The sequence below is a fragment of the Halictus rubicundus genome, chromosome 13 (assembly GCF_050948215.1).
Source record: "Halictus rubicundus isolate RS-2024b chromosome 13, iyHalRubi1_principal, whole genome shotgun sequence".
Lineage (NCBI taxonomy): Eukaryota > Metazoa > Arthropoda > Insecta > Hymenoptera > Halictidae > Halictus > Halictus rubicundus.
Genome location: NC_135161.1, coordinates 13,550,665 through 13,573,948, shown reverse-complemented (window position 1 = coordinate 13,573,948; position 23,284 = coordinate 13,550,665). Strand labels below are relative to the sequence as shown.

Below are 23,284 nucleotides of genomic sequence, written 5' to 3'. Positions count from 1 at the left end.
TAGAGCGCGGCATAGTGATCCGCGCGGCGCGGTATTAGATTACGAAACCGGGAGAGGGTGAAACGTTTGCGCGCGTCGATGCGCGTGTTAATATACGGTCAACACGTCAGAATATTCTGCAACGGCTCGTCCCACACACGAGCGTATTGTACGCCGGGAGAAAACCGAGAGAGTATTAGCGGGTTCTTTGTGCCGGTTATCGATTATACGTTCGCGGGTTCGGTTATAAGAGTCTGTGTGTGTGTGTACAGTATGCGGCGCCGTGGAGAGTTTCATTCGCTATCACCCCCGCTTAATCTCAGGGTGAATTGGTAATCCGACTTGCGTGGACCTACTAACATTTCGTCGGCTCGCGGCCGGGTTGCGTAATTGCTCGAGCAACGTTAGATGCGATCAGAATTGCTGGAATTATCCCCGACACGCGAGCAATTGTAGAAAATTCCTTTGTGAGCCCGCGCGCGCGATTACCTCGATTTCCGAACAGCCGAACAACGAAATTATTTGCAATCGAATTAACGCAAACCACCGTTCTCCAGAAGAAATTCCTCATTACCGCTCGAAAATCCGACGTTCCGCGATTCCATTTCTTTTTTTTGGAGTAAACAATTTCTGCAATTTACTGGGCTCTGTGGGGAAAATCCGTTTTGCGGGAAACAATTCGACCGCGCATTTATTAAACTAAACGGTAGAAATTTTCCTTTTGCGGATGGAAAACAAATTGTACCGGAGGATTTTCAGGCGATTAAATTAGCCAACAAATTTCGAACAGAGCGTTTCTGGAAAAAAAAGAGCGAGCTTAATTCTGCAATTTACTGGGCTTCGTGGGGAAAGTCCGTTACCAAAATTTTACGTTTTGGGGGAAACACTATAACTCGACTGCAACGATAGAAATTTTCCTTTGAGGATAGAAAACAAATTTTACCGGAGAATTTTGTGGCAATTAAACTAGCCAACAAATTTCGAACAGAGCGTTTCTGAAAAAAAGAGCTAGCTTAATTCTGCAATTTACTGGGCTTCGTGGGGAAAATCCGTTACCAAAATTTTACGTTTTGGGGGAAACACTATAACTCGACTGCAACGATAAAAATTTTTCTTTGAGGATAGAAAACAAATTTTACCGGAGAATTTTGTGGCGATTACACCAGCCAACAAATTTCGAACAGAGCGTTTCTGGAAAAAAAGAGCGAGCTTAATTCTGCAATTTACTGGGGTTCCTGGGGAAAATCCGTTACCAAAATTTTACGTTTTGGGGGAAACACTATAACTCGACTGCAAGGGTAGAAATTTTCCTTTTGCGGATAGAAAACAAATTGTACCGGAGAATTTTGTGGCGATTAAACCAGCCAACAAATTTCGAACAGAGCGTTTCAAAAAAAAAAAAAAAGAAGAGCGAGCTTAATGTTTATTTGGGGGTTGTTTAGTTGAAAAATCGAGAACTAAAATGTCGCGAGTGTACGGCGAGCGTGTTCTCGAAATAATCCCGGGTTAAACGGACGCGGCCACTTGTTCCGTTTCTTCCGCGGCGGCAGTCACGTAAAAATGAGATTTTTTTTAGAGAAATACGGTTTTTCGGGGAGCGGGGGAGGGGGAGACGGTGCTCAAGGTATGGCCCAGTCATTTCGTTACTTCTGTTAAGGTCGCGGTTCAAGTGGCTGCAATTAACGTACTCTGTTTCCTCGGCTAACCTTTTAATCTCTCCGCGCCCCGTTGCTGCGGTTTATCTAAATTGTGCTAGTTGCCAGTGTGGGAAAACCGTGAGCGCGCGAGCGCGCGCGACGTGTCACGGGGAGGAGGAACTAGAGCGAATGCATCGCGATAAATGTGTCTGGCCCGAGCATAACTTTAAAGGGCCGAGTTAAAAAAGGATTGAAGACGATTTACGTGGAAAACGGCGATAAGTGCCTCGACGGTTACTCTCCTCCCTATTTCATTTTCTTCCTTCCTTTTCCTGTTTTTCTTTTTCATTTTCTTTTTGCTTTTACGCAGCCGCGCGGAAACCTCGGGCGGATATCAGACTGCACGCGCGCCGGTCTCGCTGCAGCAACAGCTTTTTATTGTGTCGAAATCCTTGAGCCTTTGTGGAGAGTGTACCCTAACCGCCGGCGCGACCACGATACAGATTAATCTATTGGGCTTGGCGGGAAATTTTTATTCCTTGTTAATTCGTGGACTTGTATTGTTTCGTCAAAATCTGGAGAACGGAGAGCTTACTATCTCCAAATTTCTCCTTCTGAAGTTTTCTCGAAAGGTAATAAGAAATTTTCAGAACGATTAATTGAATCAATAATTACTCCACATGGAATCAATTTATACTAGTCTAAAATTATTTCTCCACGAATCTGACAAAATCAGAAAATTTATCTAAATACTGATAATTAAAATTTAACTCCTGCAAAGCTTTCTCCACCCTTCCTGGAGGCTATAGTCTTCTAGTTTTGAATTTATTGGTAATCCTGAAGTGAATTTCTGAAGCACAAAAGGCAATTTTCGGGTAAACCAGTGCCGTCAGATTAGTATGTTTTCGAAATTCCGAGCTTCTTGAATCCCGGTGACTGAAGTGCGGGAGTATGTTAGAGGCATGGAGGACCCCGGTGAAATATCAGTATTATGCAGGCACTCTATCGGTAAAGGAGCAAGAGGCAGCAAGCACGAGGCATCTGATGCCACGAACAGCCATAAGTACGGACCTGAGGAATGTGCCCGTCCGATCCCACGGCTTATCCCCTCCCCTCTCTTTCTCTTTCCTCTCGCACTTTCTCTTTCTCTCTCTTTCTCTCCACTGCGGCTCTCTTCCCTCGTGTACGGTAATATCGCTAAGGTTAGGCTGTTCGAAGAGGCTTCTGTATGCATTCGAATGATCGGTGATTCGCCTTGATAGGCTGATCCGACGTTCTACTTGCACCCAAATCGACCTTTACTATTTTTAAAAATCATTTACCGAGTCGGTCGCTGTCGAACACGATGGGACACGTTCGAACGGATTCACCTCTGGACCACTCATCTGGTGACTCCAGAACCACATGGAACCTCTTGAGAACTACTATACTACACGCTCACACTTATCATCGCAATTAAACATCCGTTTCATTACAATTTTCAGCTCCGAAATATTTCTGCCATTTCAAATATCATAGAAATATTTTACACAATAGCTGCGTGGTTTTGTAGGAATTAAAATATGTATACACCAAATGCAAGACTACTCGAGATACTCCAAAAATATTTTTCTGCCATTTGCAATTCATTAAAATTATTCAGAAAAGAAATAAAGTTTTATCTCTATTATTTTGCTTGAAATTCCATAATCCTGGAAAAGAAAATACTGACTTCCTCCCCCGTTTCCTTTATCTGGATAAATTTAAACATTTTTCCTACCACGAGAAACAAATTTTTAACAATCACAGGTTCGAAAATGAAAAGCATTAATAAGAAAATTAAAATCGTCTTTTAATCCCAGGAGAAATGTTTATGTTATCGAGAGAGACCTGTTGCTCCGCGATTAAAATTGCAACAGCCATTGAAAAATTCCCTGAGAAAATCCTCGGGCACGAGTGGTAAATTGAAAAAATAACCGTGCTAACAAAGAGCCCGTTCAACTCCGACATTTAAAATGGAATTTCAAACAGCGCTGTACCAATAATTAGTTAACAGAGTTGTTGCGCAAGACGAACGTCTCCTCCTTGCTCGAAGTGCACAGAAACTATTCAGAGTGTCGTAGATTGGTTATCGGAGATGATCAAGTGCTCTTCCAGCTAATGTTAATGCTTGGCGTTCGGTAGTATTTCGGTTAGATAGCCGGCGGTTTCTTGGTACGACAACGAGCCTCTTGCTTCCCCTCCGACGAATTCCTTCCTCGCTTTAGATATTCGGTTCGACTTCCTTGAAACCTTGAAAATTCCAGCTTTTTCCTCTGGGACCCACGGGGCCTCGCGCTGTGGGCCATTCGGGCCCAAAAATCCGGTAAAACCTCCGTTTCACGTCGAAATATTTTAACGATGAAAAATTTGTTCGCGGCTGTAATCGATCTAATTTACGATGCGAAATAAAATTGATTTTACGCACGTTCGTCTCCATTGCTCTTTACATTTTCTCGTGTCCGTTTTCCGTCGGCCATGTTCGGCCTAACCAGTTCGTTTAGGACTTACTAGGATAGCAGACCTATTTAACACGTCGACCGGTCGAACAGGTACGAAATAGCATGAGAAGTGACAGGTTGTTGTTACCGCGGAGCGCCGGGTTCCTTTCCTGAGCATGTGAAAATCGTTTCGGCTCGATCTGCCCCATTAGAGTAGTGCTTGCTTAAATTCGCGGAGTTCGGGAACCGGAAGTCGCACTCTTGCGTTACACGGCAGCGTTTCTCTTCGAGGAATCGACAGGACAAACTAATACAGTGGATATAGCGAGCGAAAGCGATTTGTCTAGCACCGACGGCCGAGATTCGACACTTCAACAGGATGTCGCGAAAAATAAACGCGCAATAACAAATTTTAGATCCAATAATTTTCGTCTTACCTTTCTAAACACAGTACCGATGGATTGCTGAGATTCTCCCGATTAAAATGAGCCCAAACACGACGTGAATCGGACTACTTTTACAGACTTCGTGTACAGGAATCGCACGAATGTTCTTAATTATGTTATTTTCATTAAGTATAAAACTGGTCCGATTTGTGTCGTGTTTGGGCTCGTTTTAACCAGGAGAATCTCAGCAATCCACTGGTGCCACATTCGGGAAGATAGGAGAGAGATGACTGATTTTGAAATTTTCTTTGTCTGTCTCCTTTAGTAATTTGATCCTCTTGTTTATTGATATAGGGCACTAAGTGGTGGGAGAAGAGTGGGCATGGCTCGTGTAAATGCGAGTGTAACAGATTTCGGAAACTACCGTATTCATCGAGAATTTTCGAACGCGACTCAACCCTTTCGCGATTCCCGAGACCAGCCCCCGGATAATCGTCGTCTTCCTGCCCCCCCCCCCGTCGGTCGTTTTGTTCATGACAGGTTTCGAAAACCGCCGATTCTTGTTCGTCGGACGCGGTAAAAGGTGGGATTAAGCAACTCTTGTTTCACGGGGAGCCGGGTGCCACGCTCGCTCTGCTTTATTTTCCTTTGTCTCACGCTCATTACAAAATAAGTCTACCAGCCGCGTCTTCCAGCTCCGAAAATAGCATTGGCCGTCAATTAGCCGGAATCCTCCCTTTTTCACGAGACAATGGGCGCTCGTTTTTCCGCGAATTAGGAATGTCGGGGCCGCGATACAATTGCGATTAATTAATACGGCGCATAGCTAACGGACCGGCTCGGCGAATATGTGCGACGGGACTCTAAGAAGAATGCTGACAGATGTTAACGAACCCCCCGGATCGTTTCAACGGTTCCTGTGTCTTTGGTCGAACGAGCTGTTTTTGACGGCATTGTTCTCTCTGTCTCTCTCTCCCTCCCTCCCTCTCTCTCTCTCTCTCTCTCTCTCTCTCTCTCTCTCTCTCTCTTTCTCTCTCTGAATTTCCTGCATCTTTTTACGGAATAATCAAACTGGATTTTTCACTGTATAATTGTATCCGGAATTGCCGGACTAGCGTTCCCGGCTCGCTGTTGTCTCACTTATGATTGGCTAGATGCAATTAAGTTAATTATATATGTTGTGTTAAGTAGTAGGCCTGTAATTGACTTTCGAATTGCGGGATCTTTTTGATATTGTTTTTATTGGAATATTTTATTGATTATAATATAGGTGATTTACTTCTTTACCCTCGTCGGCAGAGTTTATGGTTCATTAGTGGTTACACGATTGTACGTCAATTCATGTTTCCTGGGTGTTATGGCAGAATTACCATTCGATTTTATCATTTCGAGAAAATATTCTGGTACTATTTTTTCGAGCGTTTTTAAAATTTATTGTTCGTTGGTCAGAATGTAATTATGCATCGTTTAATGGATACCCGTAGGAGATGCACTTTCAGACTATTTTATGGTCGTTTAAGACTATAAATTTCATTCATTTAATCATTTTTATCAAGTATATTCATATATTAAAATAAATATTCCCCTATGTTCCATACGAAAATTGCAACCATATCTTAAACAACCCTTTCAATAATAGCCTATTACCCTAATTCAATAGTGCTTCACCATTTTATTAAAATACAAATGTCTAACTGAACTAAGTCCCCGAATTAGTCCCTTTAAAATTGGTCCTTTGAAATTTTATGTACTTGTAAAATGAATATCCCTGTATTTTCCATACTAAAATTATACCGATATCTCAAACAGTTTTTTAATTTAATAATCTTTCCGTGATTACCATTTCGTTAAAATCACAGATGTCTTGCTGACTGGATAAATTAATTCTCTTGTGCAGCAAGAGTCAAGTAAAAATTCATTTCATCTTTTAATAAATTTTTCACACTGAAAACACTATAGCAATATTCCCAGATTTTTCGAATCTTCCACCGTCCCATCCCAGCCGATTTCTTCATGCATAAATCACAATTTGGCAAAAGCATAATCGACACCCGACTTCGTGGCAGCGCCAACCGAAGTCCCACCGTCAAACCAACGGGTCGCCCCGAAGAGTATGCGAGTACATACACACACACGTACACGGCAAGAACTTACTTTGAGTTTCTGAGTGTGACCACATCGACAACAGCAGTAGGACATGTAGTCGGGCAACGCTGGCATAAACTTCAGCTGTTCCTGTTGCTGCGAGTACTCGTCTACAAGCTTGCGATACTGCACCCTGAAGATGGGCCTCGTCGTGCTCTGCGAGCCTTTACCAAGGCGTCCCATAATCGCAGAGAATGCGGCCAGGGTTTTGCGCCTGCGTGTGAACCTCCTCATGCCACGGCGACCGTTGCACCTCTTCGTCTTCCAACTCGGCTCGAAGCGCACGGCTCGCGGCTTTCGCCAGATTTTGCTAATTTTTCCGGTTGGCTCGCGACTTCCGTTCAATTACCCGTCGTCCTCCCATCGATCGACACGGATCATCGATCCGTATTCACTATCGAAATATTCACAACACAACCAACCGAAACGAACACTCCTCGGACCGAATCCGCTCGGGCCTGGGTCACACACTTGTTCACAGGATCACCTAACAGCACACTTTCTAAACGGTGTAGCCAGGGCGGCATACCGGCTCGCGGGCACCGAGCCCTCGCCCTTCGTTCACTTATTATCGGCCGGCGTGGAATTTCCCGTGGAATTCGCACTTCGGCGACCGTGAACCTCCCCCGAAGAAACCACGATTCGAAATATCCCTGGGTCCACGAAGATCGACACTTCGACCGGTCTTCTATTTCGGTAGCCGCTCCGCCAAAGCCTCCGGTAGCCTGCCGACTGAAGGTTGCCAACTGTCTCTCGCCGACGCCGGTCTTTCTGTCGCATTCGGTGTCAATGGTTTCCCCGGGAGCGGGGCGTTAGGGCCGAGTGTATACCTCGAGTATATTATCTGGCAGGTGATCATCCGTCTCTCTGATCCAGCGGACCGGTCCGATCGCTTTATGCGTGGGACACGCACGGAAGATCGAGGGCTTTGCTCGCGATGGCGCGGGAGCGTGCGTGCGCGCGCGCAAGGTACGTAGTCTTCACCGAGTGTCGTTCTGCATGCCGATCCGCGGAAACCGGTTAACGAGTTCGGAGCTGCCTTTCGCTTCGTCCTCGTCGACTGTCAACTCGCTCTCCGCGTCTACCGCTCTAGCTCCCCGCGATTTTCTCTTCGCGCTCTCTCCTCCTCCTTCTTCTTCGTCTTCTTCTCCTCCACTCCTCCGCCTACCGTTTTATCTTTACGACCCCGGTGACGTAGCAGTCAGGCCCAGGATCATTCCCATTCAAGCTGCGCGAGCCGACTACCGCCGAACGACACACACCGGTGACGCCGACCGACGACGATCACAGTAATATCCGCGAGGCGTTCGCGTTCGCGTTCACCCGATCCTCCTCTCGTTTGTTTTATCTCGAGATCAACGATCCACAGAGTTCACCGACGACGACGACGGCACATCCCTCTTCTTCTTCTTCTTCTTTGTTTTCCCCCGGGCTGTGACTCCGTTAGACTGTCCCCAGTCACCCCGGGCCTAGCAGCGACTCTTCCGATATCGTGGGACCTTCCCCGTAAGAGTCACCCGAGTAGCTTCGCGCGGATCGATCTCGCGATTTCTTGGAGATGAAGAGAGAGAGAGAGAGAGAGTTCGGTGGATCTTCCGGAAGGATGGGTTGGTTCCCACTGTCGCGAGAGCTGGTAACCTGTCGCGGTAGGGTCCTCGAGCGAATACCTGGTCCGTCGGGGCCGGTCCAGGTGTCGCGCTGCTGGTGAGACGGGTCTCTCGGCTGCCGGCCTAGAGCATGCTAGCCGGCTCTCGGCGAACGCTATACCTCCCGGTGTACGTGTGGAGGAGAAACTGAAGTCGAAAGAGGAACACGAAGCCAGGAGTAGCACCGGCGGCCCACACGGCTCCTATCCCCACCACCGGTCGCACGGCCGACCGATCTCTTCTCTCCCGACCGCTTTCTTGCTCCAACTGCGGCATTGAACACGTTCAACGGCAGCTGGCGAATACCAGGTATCGTTGTCCTCGTTGCACCTTGCATCTGCCCCCGGACCTCTCTCCTTCTCCGGAATACTCTCTCGAGAGAGAGAGAGTAGGGAGAACGAGCGAGAGGGAGAGAGAGAGAGAGAGAGAGAGGGAAGGAGAGAGAGTCAGGCCGGCAACGCGCCGATCGCATGAGTTTGCGATTCGCGTTCTTTGACCTCCTGCCATGCCGGCACACGATCGCCGGACTCGTATTGGACTACGGACGTTACGTTTGATGTCTTCCATTTCGTGCGGGACGTCCGCTGGACGTCACCGGACACGCTCCGACGGAGACGCCGATCGGCACCAGCCGAGGCATCACGGGAACGATCGTCGACGGCGATCGCAACGACCAGGTTTACAACGGGATTCGTCCCTCCGGACTGACAATCCGAGAATCTCGGGTGGTGCTGCTTTAGGGGAAAAATTCACTTTTGGACACACCCCTCTGCACATATGTGTACGATACTTGTCAACAACACGGGTCTCGTCAGCGTCATGTATCGTTCAGGAGACATATTCGAGTCCTGTCATGTTCACACTCCTCGGCGACCAAGGTCTTTCGAGCCTCCTGGCCCCTCACGCGGTATACCCCGCGGTAGTGGGGATAGTTCCGCGACGTTTACCGTCCAGGCCTTGGCGACATATATAGAGAAGTCACTGTATATTTATTTCTTTGTGGATTTTTGACTGAACAGGTGCCATTTGAAAGGCTAAAAAGCATTTAGCTCCCGTTTCTTTATGCAATTTTTATTTGGCATGAAACTGCACAATCTAGGCAATCTTCTAAAATTAATGTAAACTCATGTTTTATACGTTCCTGTGCACTTGGAGTTTAACACTAGGTTTACGGAGCATGAAAAGTGAGTATTTTACATTACTTTATAAAGATAAGAAGAATGCGTCTACCCAAGTTCTCAGTCATTTTTTAAATAATATATACCTCAGGACATAAGTTCGTTGAGTAATTCCACGTAGATGGATCTCCACAATCTCAATAATCGTAAACTAATAATAGTAGAATCCGTCATTTTGACGGTTCCCGTAAACCTAGTGTTAATAAATATTCTAATTACTTTCTCACAGGAGATTTAACACTTTGAACGCCCAACTAGAAACCCCAAAAATTCCATAAAATCAACGTGAGTTATTTAATGAAATAAAAATTGCAAAAAATTAAATGTATGATACTGAGTAATCCTCCAACCTTCTTGCATGTTACTGATCCTAATCAAGTTTAGTACAATGAATATATCAATGTAAGAATTCATTTTATAACCTGCACAAATAATTCCGTCATCCATATATGGGTGACGCGGCGACGAACGTGTTAAAAGCGACACGGGGGCGAAGAGAATGAGGGGTTTGAGATCTAGCCAGCAGAGTTTTCTTGGTCGGGCCTTGTCGGGCCCGGCGACGGTTCCCGAAATCGTAGAACAGATTTCGGGCCGGAATCCTCGGGATTTGGATCGTCCTCGGGACTGGATCGGGTGGCAATTGTCGCAATCGCCTGTAGGCGATGCAGGTCCCGTTAGATCGGCAAATTCCAAAGCTGCAGTAGAAAGCAACCGATCTTCTCTGCATAGAAGTGCATTCTGGATTCGCTTATGGACCGAGAAATTCACTTTGCCCGGTGTGCGATGCACACATGTTTTGTCGCTTGCTTCCTTCCTTAAATGGCGTTCACAAGCCGCGTAAAAGTCCGCGTTGGTGTCTATACGGTAAAACCGTCGAAGAGTTTCCCGTGATTTATTATAGATAAGTATGAGACGCCTGTATATCTCCGAGATTACTATCTCGACACGGACGAAAGTTTCTCGTGACAAGCTTTCCGACAGTGAGTGACGCAAATCTTCGTCCGACTACGCAGGATATTCCACTTGTTGCAACATTTCGGACGGTGCTTCGGTGCCCGGATACGATTTTAATGTATAATAAGCCTCGAAAGCTTATTCGCGTAAACTGTGCCCCGTGGCGGAATTTATTGCAGCTTATTTTACACGTACAGCTGTATTCGTTTCTGCGAGGAGTACAGTCCGTTGAAACAGTCGGTGTATTGGTTCGGAACGGTGAAACGGAAACGGAGGTATCGCTGGTTAGGGAAGAATATTGTTACCGTTGTTTTTCCATGTGAAAGGGGACGAAATGGAGTTTTATTTAACCCCTGTAATAACTGAATTTTTATCAGAATATTAATATTAATTTTTTTGTAAGTCGGACGCCATTAATTTTTGAGTTTTTTATTAATGCACATAAAATTTTCAGCTTTGTACGGGATATGTTTGTAATATGATGATTGTACGTAAACTTTTGTGGCTGTTGTATATTGACAAATGTGGCGTTGCAAAGAATATCCTCTCAAGATCGTATTTCATTTTTAACGGGCATGGTTTGTCATTTTCTCTATAAAACAAATTACGATATTTGGTTATTTACGACTAAAAGCCATTAGTCTCGATGATTTTCCGGCGTACACTGAAAATCGATAATTTGGGAGAGGGGATTTTATTTATGACTTTTCCACCACCCTTTCACCATCGAGAGTGAATATCGTTCAAAAAAAGTACCGAGCGATTGGCAAGTCCTCGAATAAATTTAATTCGAAACAAAATAATGATATCAAGAATTAATAAAATTTTATTGAAACGAGATTACTGGGATCCAAGAAGGTATTTAATCGTTTGCAACGCGTCCGAGCTCAGACATTACACAATGTTGTAATACGAGCTCAAAATTATCGATTGAAAATTGAGGGGTATCGAGACTAATTGATCGAAACGCATCAATTATTGATAATCATAAGTAAGAAATTGATCTGGTAGCTGCACGGTGTAATTACAACATTTGTAACGCTGCAGCGTGAGTGACGTCCGAGGGTGAGTTTCAAGGTCAAATTTCCGATAATTCACTCGGCGATAAACAAACTGTTCACCTTGAGATTCAAGGTCAAGGACAATTTAACGGCAACATTTTGCAAACATTTCTCAACAGCCTGTACAAAAGATCTGCGGGCTATTAATAAATATATTTCACCTAAAATGCAGTCGTACAGTTTTCCCCGGTACAGCATCTTCACGACCGAATCGAAAAATTCCGTTTCCAGATTGGAAGCTCCCATAAAAAATCGAGATCCACCGCCGATTAAAGGACGCCGCTCGCCGCTATCAGTATTCGGGTGTTTCCGTGTTATCGGCGGAATAACGTAATAAATTGGTCGCCGTAACGCACGGACACCTACACACAGGGCCGGGTCTCCGTAGGCCCTTCGTGGTCGGAAATAATGTCTGGCGTAATTTTCCAGATAAGTTTTATGTAAAAAGAAAAAATAGTGCCGGGCAATTAGTACGAAAACGGAAGTAATATATATATATCGGCCAGCGATAGGCCTAGCTGTGGAACACTTTTATCGATGTCCCGGTAATAACATCGTTATTCACAGAAGCACGACGCCTCGACCAAGATAAAGAAAAAAAGAAAAAGAAGAAGATACACGCATAGTAATACGAGATAAACCGTACGAAGAAAGTAGTAGCCCGTAAATTACGGAATGGCGGCGGACGGTTATCGAAATAAATCGGGGGAAAAAGTCGTGTAATCGCCGATTTTACAAGATCAACATTTCTCGAGGGACTTCTGCATTTCCGGGCGATGCAACTGGAGCGTGCAGCACGTTTTCGCCAATTTTTTTGTTCTACCGAATCACTTCGAATCAATGTTCTGTGACTTCGAAATTGTGCCAGAGTTGTGTTCCATCTTCTACTGTCCAATTTATCGAACTGCATTTTTGTGTCTATTTTTATTTTTACGTCCATTTATTTAGGCTCGTTATTCTCCATTTTTCTATACTGTTACACTTTAATTTTTATTTATTGAACGATTTTATCTGGGTTCGTTATTCTCCCCATTTTTCTATACTGTTTTATTTTAACTTTTATTTATCGAATGATTTTATCTAGGCTAGTTATTCTCCCCATTTTTCTACGCTGTTTTATTTCAATTTTTATTTATCGAATGAATTTATCTAGGTTCGTTATTCTCCCCACTTTTCTACGCTGTTTTATTTCAATTCTTATTTATCGAATGAATTTATCTAGGCTCGTTATTCTCCCCATTTTTCTACGCTGTTTTATTTCAATTTTTATTTATCGAATTAATTTATCTAGGCTCGTTGTTCTCCCCATTTTTCTACGCTGTTTTATTACAATTTTTATTTATTGAATGATTTCATCTAGGTTCGTAATTCTCCCCATTTTTCTATGCTGTTTTATTTGAATGTTTATTTATTGAATGAATTTATCTGGGTTCGTTATTCTCCCCATTTTTCTATGCTGTTTTATTCTAATTTTTATTTATTGAATGTTTTTATCTAGGTTCTTCTATACTGTTACATCTTAATTTTTATTTACTGAATGATTCGATCTAGTTTCATTATTCTTCATTGCTCAATACAATTTTTCTTTTAAAGTCATATTCATAAATTCGATTTAGTAAAGACACCATATAAACACAAAATCGGAAACAATTCGAAACGTAGTTCCGGCACACCTTGAAGAAGAACAAGTAATTTCTCGATGGAAGCGTAATCGGGCCGCAATTTGTTGTTCGAAAGATCCCCGGGAGATACGGAGCGGCACGGAGAACAGAATCACGTGAGAAAGCGTTCTATTTGTTCGTATTTCATAAAAACGCCTTGGGGGTCGCATAAAATTCCCGCGACGTGCAGGACGACGCCGGAGCGAAAGCCCCTTGTACATTAAATTAGCTAGGGTCGCCGATTAACTCAAGATCATTTACAAGCCCTGGCTAACGGCGTTGCTACCTTTACCGCCTCATGTCCGTCCACCCCGTTTTCATCGCGACCGCTGTAATTGAATTTGAGAGCAGCTTCAGCGCTCCTAATTCGACTTTCCGTACATACACCCGAGAAAAAAAAAAGAAAAAGAAAAAGAAAAGAAAAAAGAAACTTGATAGCCTACCACGGGGAAAATCCGTGGGAGCTTCGTCGTTTTCTCCATGGAGCTTTGAGAACCGCGATTTCCACCGCGTGCGACACCGTTTTCCCATTTATTCCGATGCAAACAATCTCTCCTGCAGATCCTAAATGAATCTCTTCCGTTTCCATTTGTCACCTGTCCCAAATGAATTTTTACCTGCCGAGAGAAACCCTATCTCTGACGTTCATTTCAAGATTTTTAAACCCTAAGAATATAGACAGTGCCCTGGCAATTTGTCCAAAATTACCAATTTTGTTCCTTGGCATTTTATCTATGAATTTTATGCATTATAAAAATTATCAAACAATGCGAAACACGGTAAGGACATCTAGGGAATCTGAAGATGTTATTGTTTCAGCTTGGGTGTCCAGTTTTCCTCCGATATAAGGCGACGCAACCGGGGCGGTTCTCGCCTAATTACGGATGAGCGTATCCACTCGGTTTGACATTGTTCTCGAGCGAGTTCATGGGTCCCGTCGGGCCATAAAATGGCGGAGTATGACATATCCTCTGGTTCTGACACTGGAAGCTAGGGGTTAGAGATTTTCTTGAAGAAACCGTCGTGGTCTTGTATCGAAGGGAAAAACCGATTTTCCAGAGGTTGGCACAAGCTCTTAACGAAGCGACATTTCGCGCGAGTCTAGTAAATCGTTTTTCTTGCCCGCGAAAGCTGCGTTCGCGGGCCGAGGATGAGGATGTTACTTTTTGCCCGCGCCACCGTCGGCGTGGTCGTCTTTTTCGACGTGACCGATGGAGGAGACGTCGGGACAGCTATGATAAAAAGCCAGAAAAATGTCCGCGGCTGCATACCTTACATAGTCGCACGCCTCCACGCGACTCGCGTCCTGCGAACCGTCGCGGTGCTTCTGCTCAGCTTCTTCTTCTAACGGTCCCAATAGTTAGGAACGCTTTTATCAACTTGCGCTCTTAACCTCCCTCTTAAACAGCTATTTCGAGAGCCTCTGATCGAGCGGCTTCGACGAATTTAATCGCGTCCGATTTCGGAGCCAAATCGATCCCGCAGCTGGTCGATCCTCTATTTTTGAAGCGACGTTTTTAAATCGATTCTGCGGGGCTGATGCCTCGGGCCGCGTTTCTCTCGGTCCTCTCTGCCATAAATCGCGTTGCTCATGCTTGTCTTCTCGTCTAGGGACCTTGGGATTTTTCGAATAACCCGTGTGCCAAGCCCACGCAGTTTGGACTGCTTATTTTTACGTTAACAATTCGTTTTGATATCCTTAAGACTCGAGACTGAGTTTCAGTAACAGATACAGGTAAAGGACGAGTAATAATAGTGTAGAAATTGTTCGTGCTGTTAGTTCACACTAATAGTTTATAGAGTACAATTGTTGGAACATGACAAAAAAATTAGAAATATTTATCGTTTAATTTTCTGCATATAGTGTGTTTAAGAAATCGAAATCGTAAGCCGTCTGCTAAATTCTTCGTTTATTGTTCGGCCAGGGGGTAAAAGTTTCCACTAGATAAAGAGAATAACCGAAGGGAGCACGGACAAAAAGTTTTAACTAGACAAACGGAATAATTAAAGAGAACGGGGACGGAAGTTTTAACTAGAAAGAGGAATCCAATTACACAGCGTGTGATTATATTCTTTATGCGTTCGGTTTCGTTCAAGTTCTCTTGCCTGAGCCGACAATTAAACGCTATTATTTTCTCCGATGCCCGGCATTGATTCTTTATTCATTTCGTTCAGATTCGTTCCATTCCATCTGATTTTCCCTAATTAATACCAATGTAATTCCTGTACTTCATATTTTCAGGTTGCTTTATATTGCATTGAATTATGAAAACCAAAAATTCTGATTAAATATTTATCGTAACAAAAATAAAAAAATAGTTGGAAAACTAGTTTTCGAGTACTTTGTCTTAGACAAGAGCAATGCACTGTTCATAAAAATATACTGTGAAATTATGGAGTTTGTTACAAGTGCACCATAGAGAATTTTGTGTATACTATAATTATTCAACGCACCTTTAATTCCTTGTGGTCCCTTCTCAACAAAATTCGATTCGTACAAGCAGATTCTAGCAAAACTAAATTTGCCCCTCGAGGGCCTTCAAAAGGGATTGTGTGTCAGTAACACAAGGAGTGATCATGTTAATAGGTAGTGTGGGATCGATCGATGACCCCATAAATTCGAAAAAATCCCAGGAAATCGTCGGAGCAGGTAGGGTTCGGGACGATATCGGGCCGCGCGTACACACGCGGCCGACACGCCGGTCACTGTGGCCTCGGAATGAGGTTGACCTTGGCATTCTCATACAGATAATAGTGGTACCTAGTTGGTGGTTGCGTACGCTCTCTTCTTTTGGACGTTGTACCCTCATTTCGCTTCTTGCGGCCTCACCCTGTAAAGCTGCAGCAACTGCAACTGCAACTGCAACTGCAGCAGCAGCAGGCTCTCCGCTACGAAATAGAGCAAATCGAACCGGCCATGGGCTCGCGGTTTGCCTTGGGCTTCTATTCGTGACGGTCATGACAAGTTTTCCTGAACGAGGGGAAGGGGCGAGGCAGTGTGCACGCGATGCACACCCGACGCGTTATTTGTTCAAAGAGACAGCGAATTTGATCGACGATCAACCGTTCTCGTTAGCGCTTGCAAAAATTAATTTTACGTTACTTCACAAAACTGCCAAGACCTTGTCAAATGTCAACCTCCTAAAAACGCAAGCTACACTAACGAGCAAAACTGAGTCTACACTATTCGAAGCAACATAACTTTTTAAAAATTAGATCAAACGACTTGAATTTTATTGAGAAATTAGAAGCATTAGTTTATTAGACGAGGTGTAAAAAATTGTTGAAAAAAATTTGAATTGGTCGGAATCGCAAAAGAAATAGTAAAAGTTGGTTTTTTCAGCTTTCTTATCCGAGCCTGTATTGAAAATTTAAAGAATGTATTTGATTCGCTCGAATAAATTACATTCATGCTGAAAATTTCACCGATGTTGGCTAATTCGTTTACGAGTTATAAACGATTAATCCTTCTAACTTCTCAATAAAATTCAAGTCGTTTGATCTAATTTTTAAAAAGTTATGTTGTTTCAAATAGTGTAGACTCAGTTTTGCTCGTCAGTGTATCTTTCGCACTCTTTCGTCGGAAAATCATCTCCTGCTCTTTCGGTTTTGCGAGTTGTACAATTCCCGCTACACGATACATGTCCTCGGAGAGAAATTTATTGGATAATTTCCCGCGAAGGGGTCTCGCAATACCTCTATGACCATAAATTACGGAATGTGTAGTCGCCGAGTAGTTCTAATGTTGAATAAATAGGACAAATAACTGCGCAGCCATAAAATCCACAGGTGCGTCCCGGTGAACAATATTAAGAGAGCTAGCTGATTAACCGTTGGCGTTCGGTAAATATTGTTTCTCGGCGGAACGGGAACACCACCGTGAACAGGGAACGGAATGGAACAGGTGGTTTTCTATTCACGGTTTGCGCGCGCGACTCTCGGCGGGGTTGAAAATTTTTCTACGAAAAAAAAGGTAGCCGGCATTTCTGCAGCAACAGTAATGGCGCGCACGACGCGACGCGACGGCGACGGCGACGCTGTTGGTTCGGTCGTCGCGCGCGGACACTGCCAAGTGATTGCTATGAAAGCTTGGCTTGAGGTTACACCGTTATCATCGCGCACTTTTGACATCAAACAAAACCACAGCGACCGCAGCCAGCGGGGCCCTCCTATCGCGGAACACGGAAGACTTTTAATATGCGGAAGAATGTTCCGCCATCTTTGAAACCGACCGGGCCGCTGAAACGCCGACTCTCGGAGGACTATTAACCGTAAGAAACGGACGCGCGGTTAGGGCACACCTGATTTCGAATTTTACAAGATTCTACATTTAACCCTTTGCACTGCAAATTTTCTCCAATTTTACTTGCAATTTTTCTGAAATTCTGATTCCAACAACTTCCTATCTTTATGTAAAATGTGCTTCAAGAGAAAATAGCTAGACGCATGCACGTTTCTTAACTAAAAATAATTGTTTACGTGTTCCTTTTTATCCGGAAATTCTAACAATTCCGCAGTGCTGTGTAATTCCTTCAAATGTAAAATTCTTTGTAGATAAAATTGTTTGTTCGGTACACTGTCCATTCATTGCGCGTTCCACGGTACATTTTCAATTAATTTTTCACGTGTTTTTTATTTTGCGTAGAAGTTGGTTCGTTGGTTCGTTCGTACGATATCCTCGTTTCAATTCAGTCCGACACTTCAATTCCTCCATTCATTAATCTAGGCATCCGCTCATTCAGACCTGTTTTCTTTTATTAATACTTGGCGTTTTACTAATGAACGTTTCAATTGATACTGGTTCTTACTAATGAGAAGAAAAAAAAAGCTGTTGCTGCGTTTCGAACGGGAGCAATAGATCGCCATTATGCTTAGGTATAATGTGCGAGTACATCGTTCCTCGAAAGTGTGTGGACAGAGAATTTGCGGTGAATCATGGTGCAATAGTATTCTAGTAATATTTACTTCGACAATCTAAATTTTTTAGATAGTCGGGGACATTTGTAAGGTTCTGTTTTTCGACTAGTGCAGCACTATTAACTATAGTTTGAAAGTTGTTTCCATCACTAGTTCGACTCGTCGGTTTTTTCGTCGACGCAGAAAAATGGGGAAACAATTCGCCGTGACGACTGTTATCCCGGGATATGCTTTATGCGAATCCACGACGAATCGTATCAGCTACCGTGCACGAGGCCGAAGTAAATCCCAACTATTTCAGTCCTCGCACAAGATTAAAAAGAAACCGGCGGAAACGGAGACACTGATTCAGCATGCGCGAAGCATGCGAACACGCTCGCCGAGCGTTTGATTCCTGCAAGAAAATGCGAAACTCTATAGTGACGCTGCGAAAAACAGCGAATCGACGATTTACCTCCGCCACCGGAATCGTTTTATACTTTTTCGATTCTAATAGCATCGGCACTTTCGATTTTTCAAGCTTTTTCTCCGGCCACGGAAATTTCAATTCTCTATTGGAAATTTTAAAATTGTAGAATTGACACTAAAGTGTAAAATTTACACTTGCTTTCGTTTACCCCAGTGAAAAAGGGGGTTTATTTACCATTTAATTAGAAAATTGCAACAGAAAGTACAGAGGACGATTATTAAATTTAGACAAAATTGAAAGCTGTTGGTATTGAAAATTCAATGTATTTTAGTTTTCAAATTTCGATTATTATTCTTACTTAATTACGGAGGAAGTTAATTTTCGTGGTTTCTAGAGACCGAGGCAAATTACTTAGGAAATTGCGGAGAGCTATATCCGTGGGTGCATGGGTGCCATAGGTGTAGTGCGTGAAGTCAATGCGGCAATGGTTTGCGACAGCCGATTAATTAGCGGAAATTAACTGTTGGCTGATCGATCGTGTCGGTATTTATCACCGGACGATTTCACGAATTCTCGACTGCCCGAATTTTCGACTGCCAGCGACGTCCACGATCAGAAGGGACATACTGATTGCCATGCTCCACGTTCCGAAACAATTTTACATAGAATGCATTCCCGTACAAAATAGTACTGCAACGAACAAAACCTGGAAAATCGAAGCTAAAAATTTGAGTATAAATTACTTCCTTCCTGGACTCAATGTTTTACGTTACTAAATTTATTTTTACGATTTCTAATTGGGAACTCTGGAATTCTCTAGAGAGAAACAATTGGAAATAGTTTGAAACTGTTCCGTTGAAATTCAAACAGAAGTTCCAATAATTAACGCGAGTGCCTCGTTCGTGAAAATTGCACAAAAATGGCAACTCAATATTTTATTGCAGCCTTTTTTCAGATTTCTCTGCTGGGGAAAAAGTAAGTTGAAACAGTTGCTTTGAAACGGAAGTGGAAATTCTATTATTTCAATTAGTTCTTCATTTATAAAATGTAGAAAAAAATGACTATTCCACATTTTGTTACAGTGATTTTTTAGACATTTTGTAGAGAGAAATATATATGTTCAATCTATTCCTTTGGAAGTCGAAATTGCATTGGAGCATGCAAATTTCTGTAAAATTTGCAAAAAAGGAATGACTCAATATTTTACCAGAGCCCAGAAATTCTCCAGAGAGAAAAAAAGTTCAGTTCAAACTTTTCCTTTGAAATTGGAGCAGAAATCCTGCGATCCAAATTTTTCACGTGTAAAAATGATAAAAAAAAACTGCTCTTTCAAAATTTTATAGCGAATTCCTCCATGATGCAGAGATGTTACGAATTTTTATGTCCTCCTGGAAATTTGGTATTTTTAAAAAAGGGATATAAATAGTTAATGGTATAGTGCAACAGATTTCATCTATATAATTTTCAACTTTGCGCGATTTTTAGAGAATCCAAGTTATTCGCCTCCTATTTCCTGCGAATTAAATTAAATTGCCGGTTCGGAAATAAAATTGTCAATATTCATGCTGATTTCGATCCGCTTATTTCAGCGATTATTTCGGAAAAATAATGCGTTCCGATAGAAGCGTGCTTCGATGCGATCGCAGCAAATGTTTCTTCGTCTCAAAGAGATTGGTACGAATACCGAGAAATACGGCTCGCTCGCTCTGAAAGCAGCATCGTCGTCGAGGAAGAAGATTCACCGGACATCGTGCAGATAATGGAAAGAATTCGAGTATGATTCCCGTGTGTCGGATGATAAGAGCTGTCAGAACGGTTCCGAGTGATCGGTAGCGAGGACGGTCCACTTCGCGTTCTCGCTCGAGAGACTTCCCCTCTCCGGGATGCTGCCAAGTAAATAAAAGGTTCAATGGGCCGGCATGGTCGTTTCGGGACGACAGGAAAATACCTTGAATTCCATCAGTGCGTCCTTCCTTCTCCCGTCATCTCGATCGTCTCCCTTTGTGCCACGGTCTTGTTTCGCTTCTTCTCCGTTTTCTCCTTTTTTTTTCGTCTTCTCTTTTCTCTTTTCTGGCTTTCCGTAAAGCCAGCAGAAGCCGAAGACCAGGGCCGGCAGGACGCGGGGACCCGAGAACAGGAGGAAGATAGTTCGCGAAGCTGATCGTGCTCCTTCGTCTCCGGAGGTCGAATAACATCTTGAGATCGGGGCAGGACGCATTGTACCACGAACGAAATGAACGGCGATGCTCCACGGGCTTTCACCGAACCAGGAATTCGCCTCGGAAATGAGATCCGAAAACTCGTTTCCAAGTTCGCGGAAAAATTTAATTTTACGTCCCACGGCTCGTCGGTCGCCGGCTACGCGGCCTGCGACGGCGATCGCGTTGCGACCAGGCGTCGAACGGATCGCAGCGAACGGAGGAACGCGGCCATTGCGGATGCTCTTCGGGGACCGATCGATTTTTCAATGATCTATTCATTTTTCTGACGATTTTCAGCGGGAGTGGTTCGCCGAGAAAAGCGTAAGAAAAGCGAGTCGAAACTTAGACCCTGCTGACTTGAAATGGATCAAAGGACCTGAGTTATTTTTTTGCGAGGAATTAGTTTACCAGCTAATGTGTAAACAATGTTTTTTAAAATTCCTGTTGCTGGGAATTTAGAAGAAGAAAAGTGTGGATCACTATTTTTATCTTTTTGGCTTGTGCCTGTACTGAAACTTTACGGTGCACGTTTTCTAGATTCAAGTAAGCACACGGATAAAAATTAACAGGGGCTATGGGGTATTACAATAATTTAGTCATCGCGTTCACTATAGTTGCGCACTCCATTCGAACAGAGGAGCGCTTAATTTCGAGATAAAATGCACGTGGCTAAGTTCACCGGCACATGCAAAGTTAATTTCCCGCGATACAACAGTGCGCATTTCTTTTTTCAATGTACAGTTATCACCGACACGGGGGAGCCCGCGTTCTTTTTCTCATAATAAGCTCGCTAATCACGCCGCGGGTACACCTCTGCGTTCATGCGCGTACGCAGCTTTGGGCTAGAGTCACGTGCAATGATTCTAATCGAAATCGTTTTTACTCACGAGACCCGAGAGCAGCCGGTACGCTCTGCTCGAGTCACACATACCCGCCAGTCCAGTTTAATCAGCGGGAATTTTGACCAGCAAAGCGTTATGCGTTTTCGTAACGTAATTATCGTCCCATGATTCTCTCGAAAGATTCAAGCACCCTTCAGCACTATTCGTGGGTTACCATATGGGTGCGTGCGTAAAGAGAATTATTTTAAACTCACTTTGGTTATCGGGCACGTAGGATACTTGTAGCGGTTTATCGCTTTATGTATTTTATATAATAAATCATTCCAAATGTGAGAGCTCGAGATGATTAATTGAAAACGTTATTGCTCGCTGTACGTTAACCCCTCTCGAATATCTCTGTAAACATGTGTACGCTTAGTCGCGCAGCATTATGATGTGTATATCATTAGATTCTAAACTCTGTTTTGATGTATTAAAACAGGTAAAATATTGTAATGCTATGAATTTTTATTTGCTAATAATAGTAATGCTATAAATATTGATTTGCTATGAATTCTGCCAAGACTTGCCGACAAATCCGTGCCAAATCCATGCCAAATCCTTGCCTTCGCGAAGAGGGCAGTTCGGTCGCGCTAAAAGTGGACCTAACCTCTATATTTGCTCCTAGAGCAAGGTTAGGTCAGTCCTCAGTGCGACAGACCTGCCCCCTTCACGAGGGCAAGGTTTGGCATGGATCTGGCATGGATCTGACATAGATCTGGCATGGATCTGACATAGATCTGGCATGTATCTGGCATAGATCTGACATAGATCTGATATAGATCTGGCATAGATCTGGCATAGATCTGGCATAGATCTGGCGTGTATCTGCCGTGTATCTGCCATGGATTTGCGACTGCAGAGTTTGTACTCGAATACCGAACCATCTGTCTTAGGCTCGGAATTTGTCGACAAGTTGTGCCGACAGATTCGCAGCAATTTGGGACCAAATTAAAATGAAAATTTGCTCGAAACAGGTTATGGCCAACCGGGTGAGAGCACGTTGCATTTGTAATTATTTTCCAACGTGCAGCGAACGAGGGTACGCTGCAACGATTGTTTTATCCGGGAAGAGAAGGATTTTTTTTTCGAAAAAGAAACAAACAGTTTGCGCAAACAATGCGTACTCGTGTAGTTTGCACGACACACTTCCGTCCCTCGTTAGCGTAACGTGTCAAGTTGCAAACTAAACGGCAAAAGTACACTATGCCTCCGTTCCCCCTCCCCCCGTTCCCTCATGTCTTGGTACAAGTGACTCGCGAGCGTACGTTATGTATACATATGTATACGCGCCCATTGACTTTCCATGTGTATCAATTATTCAGCCGAATGTCTCCTTGAATAATTCATCGGCGTTTCAAAGTTATAAGTTCGGGTCTCGGCCGGCATTTGTAACTCGTTTACCTTCCTTTTAACGTGCAGCTTTCGAACATTATACTCGGGGCTCACGTGAAAAGGAACCTTCTTCCTGATCACCTGCTCCGCCTCACCTACCCTTTATTCATCTCGACTCGCCGTGTAACGACACGGTGCACGCGTGGAACCGCAAACTCGTTGCAAATTGTATACAATGGGTCCGAAAAGTAATTGAACACTAAGTTTCCGATCCTCGAGAAACTGTGAATATTTAACCTATGACAATTTTGTTAAAAAAATAGGACTCATTTTAAAGCTCGGGGCCTCATCGGCGAGTTTCATCATTTATAATTTCCTGGAAGAAAAATTACTATTCCTCACCTTACTGTGTCCTCACCTGTTCCTTTTTCTATT

At 43.6% G+C, this 23,284-nt stretch overlaps 1 protein-coding gene across 2 annotated transcripts in view; it reads right to left on the bottom strand.

Moving 5' to 3' along the window:
- The window catches only part of LOC143360296 (EGFR adapter protein), a 162,942-nt gene that overhangs the window by 31,376 nt on the left and 108,282 nt on the right, over nt 1–23,284 (bottom strand). Inside the window, exon 1 of one of the 2 annotated variants that reach the window (XM_076799013.1) lies at nt 6,616–6,969. The exons of the other annotated variant lie outside the window; for it this stretch is intronic. Coding sequence (XP_076655128.1) covers nt 6,616–6,840 — 225 coding nt within the window. The 5' untranslated portion in view covers nt 6,841–6,969. Of the gene's footprint in view, nt 1–6,615; nt 6,970–23,284 lie in introns of those variants that run through there. 2 annotated transcript variants of the gene reach the window in all.